Source organism: Morone saxatilis, unplaced genomic scaffold (assembly GCF_004916995.1).
Source record: "Morone saxatilis isolate NCDOM2014 unplaced genomic scaffold, NCSU_SB_2.0 Contig12, whole genome shotgun sequence".
In the NCBI taxonomy this organism is placed as follows: Eukaryota; Metazoa; Chordata; class Actinopteri; family Moronidae; genus Morone; species Morone saxatilis.
In genome coordinates this window covers 2,808,495-2,815,206 of record NW_023339674.1, presented here as the reverse complement: position 1 = coordinate 2,815,206, position 6,712 = coordinate 2,808,495, and the positions used below count along the sequence as shown (strand labels likewise).

Here is a 6,712-nt window from a genome sequence, read left to right as displayed (position 1 = left end):
TTATGACATATAATGCTCTGCTGTAGATTGAACAACCCAACGTTATATAAAGTAGTTAAAATAAGCTCTACAGCAGTAAAATGCAACATACACATAAATGCAGCGGTAATATAGTAAATAGTACTTTTACTTAAGTAAAGGATCTGAATGCTTCTTTCACCATGTTTCCATCAAAGTTCAACACAAGGAAACCCAGCAGGTTGTACAAGAGCTTATAATGGTAAACATAGCTGCGGGGAGTCAAGGTGTGTCAGTGTCACATCTACACAACTGGAAAGTTGTGGGTCTTGGTTTTGCACAAAGAAACCAGGAAGGGGAGCCATTTTTCTTTGTGTTGCCAGTGACCCATTTGAGAAACGTTTGTTTGTGGATTCAGTCTGTCTCATGGACTCTTAGAAGGGGTGGGTGAATGCAGAGAGAGACATCAGCTTGGTGAAGAACCAAAGTGTAACTACCGGACTGATTGCTAGCTGCACTATGAGAGTGACCTTCCATCTGCTGTTCTCTCAGTTGAACTTAACCCTGCACTCTTTAGTTCCTGCACACACAACACGTGTGAAGGATGAAGGTTTCTGCACAGCAGTGGACGCACAGTAAGAGTCAAATACCTCAAAACACACAGCGAGACACCTGCCGTCAAAACAAGAGAAGAGAAGAAGAAGAGCCCCGAGCTGTAACAGAGCTGTGTGTTGTTCTCTTTTGATCAGGCGGGGTGGATGAGCAGACTGCTGTGTTTCTCAGGACCCCAGGCACTTGCTTTTTTTCTTTTTATACGATGATGTTTTCTTTAGACTGTAATGAAATCACACCTCCCATCATGCTGTGCACTCTGGGAAGTCGAGCAGTGAGAGAGTGCTTTCACAGCGCTACTGACACTCTCAGCTGGAGCAGATGTTGTGATACATGCTCAAATGTACAAGAATAATAAGAGATTAGGAGATGCTCTGAGCTTTTGATCGCTCCTGTGTCTCAAGTGATGTGAAATGAATTCCTCTGTCAGGGTCGATATATATCAAGTTCTGCTCCTGAAATTGTGTTGATTTTGGCATACTGACAGGTCAATTCTGTAATAAAAGTAACCACTCAAACCCAGATTTTCCTCTTAAATTTTGCCCAAAATAAAGTTAGAAAAACACCCCTTCCCACTCTTTATGGGAGTATCATATGCAGTATATTCTGTATTTGGTCCTTATGATACCTAAATAGTGTGACTTCTGGAAGCTTTCACACAGAAACAGGAACATTTCTAACCTGCTCTTATTCACTAACTTTTGACACTACACACACAAATCTCCCACAGCCCCTCCAGAAGGGTCATCCCCTCTCTTACTGTTTATCCTTGGCGATATAAGAATTATGGTTGTCGGACTAGAAGCAGAAGTATGAGCTTTAATCAGACATTTTTCGGATTGTTTGGTTTTACAATGGGCAGTCCCCGAGAGGTCTGCCTCCGCTAAAATCTCCATGAAATGAACTCTCTGAGCCAGAAGTCATACAACGGTTACTATCCCCAAGGCAGTTGCTGGGAACACAAAGCTGATTGAGATGAGCTAAATAGTGCAGTTTGACACACACAAGCATTTTTCAAGTCTCATTCTTCAGCTAGAAACTCCATTCAAACTTTAAAATGTTCCATATTGTTTATACATTATGAGTTTTAGTCAACTTTTAAATCCTATTTGTATTATTTGGAAATATTCCCCACTTTCCCAACTCGTCATACTTCTTCACACCTCTTTTTTTGTTTTTTAATGCTTTATTCCTTCTCCAGCTATACAACTATATCTTCTTAACTTGTATCTCTTCATTTATCCTTTAAGCCAGAAACTCCATTCAAACCTGAATATGTTCCACATCTTTCATACATTATGACTTTTAAATCTTGTTCATAATTAGACCCTTTCCCACTTGTCCAACTCCTTAAGCTGCTTCACCGTGTACAATTCAAAGTAATTGAGAGTAGTGTCAGCATTTCAACAGACCTTTAAATATTCCACATCTTCTTTAGTTGAAGCCATCTACATATATAAAGATGGACGACATGACAGATGTCCAAAAGTGAAGCCAAAATATCTCAATCACCCCCTGGTGGCTGACTGGAGTATAGGTCATAAAGCCTGCTGGCTCCATGTTAGCAGATGGTACATTGGCTAAACTAAAAAATCAAAGTACAGGTAGGTAGGATAGTTTCTGTCATTTTAGGTAGTTTCATAAACTCTGTATGTTCAAATCTTAGTTTTCCTGATAAGTTTGGTTTTAATTAGTTATTAGAAGCTATAAAAATGGGTTTTCGCTTCATGATTGACAGATAAACTGCTTGCAATTGAGTTGGCCAGGTGGGAACCTGATACTTTGCGACTCTGACTCTGAATGGCAAAAGATGGCAGCAACCGTATTGTACAGTGGGAAGAAGAGGAGATGTTATGTGAATCTTCTATATGTTGATGGTTGAAGCTATGATATTTGCAGTTTGGAAATGGAAACATTGTCCTTTTTTATCATTATACACACATTTTTTCATGTTTCAAGCAGACAAATTTGGTATTTTTACCAACGTAAGAAATATGGGTTTGAACAATGCATGCCCACCAACATGCATCTGTGACAGAGGAGGAAATTTTGAATTTAGAGTATTTGTTCCTCTTGCAGTGACACTCATTCAACAAGAATAATGTTTACACAGTGGTTTACACTGTTGCTTAGATATGAAACCAACAGATCCTTCTTTGTTTGACAAGGAAGTTTACTGAACCATATTTACACAAAACGTTGGCAGAGTAATTATGTTTTGTTGTTTATGGTATTTAACATATTTATGACATTTTTATGGATTTTGACAAGACTGCTGTAAAAACGACTACATATTCAGACACATTACTGATTATGCACACACCAGAACACAAGCACAGACAGAGAAATGTCCTCTCAGCTTGCAGCAAGTGAATTAAAGCCAGAAAGCTGTTCCCAGTGAAAAATAAAACTGATTTTGTTCCCTCAAATGATCATCTTTGAAGATGCCTGTTGTATATAGCTGGACCAGTATTCAAAGATGTCGTTTTTCTCTGGGTGTATAATAACGGATGATAGAATATTCTTCTGTTTCTCCTCTTCACTGTTTTGATCCACACATTATTTCACTATTAGACGCTACTTCATATTACATATTCCATCTCTGTTTATTTATGAGATTATTTCATAATGTCTCAATTTATCTAATGTTGAACTGCAATTTCCTGTACATTTGCTTTTATATTTGCAGTGTTTAAATCTCAAAATGTATTTAATTATACACAATCATGGGATACATGCCAGATTTTACATTTAATAGTAAACCTTATGGAAGAATAGCAAAAATGTTAAAAAAAATAAATATTTTACAAAACTAAATTGTCGATTTGCACAAAAATTATTTTTAATATATCTTTGACTAATGGCCTAAATTTGCAACAAATATTAATTTAACATTTTAACATGAACATATTTTTAGATATACTGCTTAACAACAAATTTCCTACACACGCATTAATATTAGACCTGTACTTTATACTCAGAGCCCTGTATATAGCCTATATTTTTCTGAACTATAAACTATACTGTGTATATATTTTTTGGTCTCGTGCAATTATTTATTTGTACACCTTGCCACTACCTCCTGCTGTAACCTGTGCAATGTTACATATCAATCACATCTGTCTAAAAAAAGCTGTATATAGTGTACATTTGGGCGGCAGTAGCTCAGTGTGTAGGGACTTGGCTTGGGAACCGGAGGGTTGCTGGTTCAAGTCCCACAGACCACAAAATATGGAGTGTGGAGGTGCCAGTTTCACCTCCTGTGCACTGCTGAGGTGCCCTTGAGCAAGGCAACCTAACCCCAAGCCCCAAGCCCAATGCCCACAAGTGCATGAAGTGTGTATTTCAGCCTGCGTGTGTGTGTGTGTGTGTGTGTAAAAAAGAGTGAAAAGAACAATTTCATTAATAATCATCTAAACTCCTATTCTATTTTTCATTATTATTTTATTCTCTTCTTAATGTGTCACATCCTTATCTTGAAATGTCTTGAAAGAAAGCTGCCTTTCTCTCTCCATCCTGCAGGAGGCGCTGTATCCAACGACCTCCAGCCCCTCACAGTGACTCTACCCTCTTCAACGACGTCTCCTCGGCCCGCTCCTACATGCTCTCTCCCCATTGGCTGAGCTCCCCGCCGCTTCCTGCTACGTACTCCAAAAATGCCTCTTTCCAGCTGTGTGTAGTTTTTTGGTTTTACGGAGGCTGAGGAGGCTCCTTTGTACTCGCACTGTAAACACTCTCGCAGGGCTTTAACCGGTTCGTGTGACCGCAGACTGCAACCCTCCCGCCGCTCAGACATGGCTCAGTGCTCCGGCTCTGCTGACGGTAGCTCCGCGGTGAACGGAGAGCCGAGCAAAGAGAGGAAGGTTGCTGTTATCACCGGCATCACCGGACAGGTAACGTTACTCATTCATCCCGCAGGACGTTAGTGACACTGTAGGAACCCGCAGCAACTACCAGTTGTTGTTAACGTTATTCTTATGTGCTTCTAAAAGCGCCCGTCGTGGTGTCTGTGCAGAGGAGGCGTTGGGTTTATACACCTGTGCCAGTGTCTCTATTAAAGCTCTAACCTAAAACCTTATCTCCCTGCCTTTCCCCTCTACAGCTGGAGCTGTGCGACCCCCTGATATTGACCTGAATGAGTTAACTTACAGTGAAGTTGCACCTGAAGCTGCTGCAGCATCAACACGGACTGTAAATGTCTCCATTAATGTCAGAGAGGAAGAGGAATGTAATCATTTCTCATCTGAAAACACAAGGTTGCACGCTTCCACTGCAAGGGAGTTGTCACGTCACACATTGGTGGCCAACCTTGGTGATTGCTCCTTACTCCCTTTAGTAAGAGAAGTTAATATGAGCACCTCCTTCCATAGCACCTGCTGTAGGTTGGATGACTGCAGTGAGACAGTGAGAGCAGCAGGCCTGGACTTTAACTCCAGACAGTAATAATAATGATAAGAATCTTTACTGTCTGCAAATGTGGACATTTTCCTTTCGGTTTCATGTCAACCACAGTACAGACTATAATGAATAATAACACCACATGCTCACTGCAGATAATAATGGATATGGTTCCAGTGAGAGGCGTGTTGAATTGAGCTGCGTTTGGTTGTAAAATACTTTTTCTAACTGTTGTTGGTTGCTGCGGCTGCTTTCCAGCGCCTTCCAGAGGGCAATGTTGTCAGACACCGTTCGTCTGGCTGTTTGTTTCACCTGCGTTTTGTATTCACATCCCAGTGGTTTCTGCTCTGCTCGCTTCTTCTTTATATAGCCCCAAATCCCAATTAACCTCAGGGAGCTTAACAATCAAACATTCAAAGCCCTCTGTCTGTAGATCCTCAGGTTGGATAAGTGCACAGAACAAACCAACACAATCACATTATGTACGACTGTTCGTGACACACCCGCCGGCTGCCAGTGCATTCTGTGTAACTCTCCACACAACCTGGACCTTTTATTGCTCCTCTCCTGCAGCCAATGTCTAATCTGCCATTGTGTCAACTGGGCTCCATCTCCTCTTCTCTATCCTTCTCTAAAACCAAAGCATACTCAATGTTTTAGTCCAGCTGTTTAAGTGTCTTCTTTCCAGTGGTTATGCTCTCAGTAGTTGTTTTTCTTTGGCCACTTGGAGGCAGCAGAAACACTCCTGCTTTCTCACATTTTAAGTTTATATGGTGATCGTTCGCACACATGGCTAGTTTGTCATATCCAGCAGATTCGGTGCAATATCAGCTTTCTTTTGCAGTCGTGTTTGTGTCCCCTAACTCCAGAGGGAAATGGTTCCATAGCAGCTTAATGCCCCACTATGGTCACCAGCTAGTTTTAGCCTTTGAGCTGGACAAATGGAAAACGGAAACAATTTAGTGGAAAGTCGTCATAAAGCTGAGTGGAACTGGAACCAGTCGCACAACACACAACACCTTTCACATCCTGGTAGTCATTTGATCTGTTGTTAAAAAAACAACAAAAAATATTCACATTTAAGGAGCAGAAATAGGAGAATTTGGATATTTATTTCTTAAAAAATAACTCAAAAAGATGAATCGATTATCAGAGTAGTTGAACTAATCGAATAATCGACTACTCGTTGCACACAAGACAGATGACGAGGTCTCACCAAGTGTGAGGTGCCTTTCAGAACACTGTTCAGATGCTATGAACACAGTGTGTGTGGCTGTTACAAGGCTGACCTCACTAACACAAACAGCTCCTGTTTGACTGCGTGCCGCTGCCACTGTGGTGTGAAACATCTTTCACGTTTAAGACACAAGCACACTAAACACGCCGTTTACCTGACTGACTCTAACCTGAACGCAACATGTGGACAATGGGCAGAGAGGAGTGGTAGCTTGGCAGAACTGGCCTTCCTGCTATTTATGTGCAAAGGGAATTACTTCAACACGGCTCATCACAAGAGCGATGATGGTGTCAAAGATGTTTGCTATCATGTTTCTCTCATGGCTTTGTTTGCCTGTAGGTCGGGTAGTTGTGTCATCATCACGTACAATAGAGAGACTCATTCTTTATCATGAAGTCATGATAAACTCACCTGAAAGTCAAACATGCCTTTAAGTTCATTCAATAGTGTGTTTGGAGACTGAGGATGAAACACGGTGGTTCAAAATGTCACTTTATAGTTTAATTG

General features: G+C 40.9%; 1 protein-coding gene across 1 annotated transcript in view; it reads left to right on the top strand.

The window, feature by feature from the left end:
- Positions 1-4,111: 4,111 nt before the first annotated feature.
- The window catches only part of LOC118321980 (GDP-mannose 4,6 dehydratase-like), a 12,618-nt gene continuing 10,017 nt past the window's right edge, over positions 4,112-6,712 (top strand). The window contains exon 1 of the mRNA XM_035653557.1: positions 4,112-4,463. Within this exon, the coding sequence (XP_035509450.1) occupies positions 4,365-4,463 (99 nt within the window). The 5' untranslated portion in view covers positions 4,112-4,364. The remainder of the gene's footprint in view (positions 4,464-6,712) is intronic.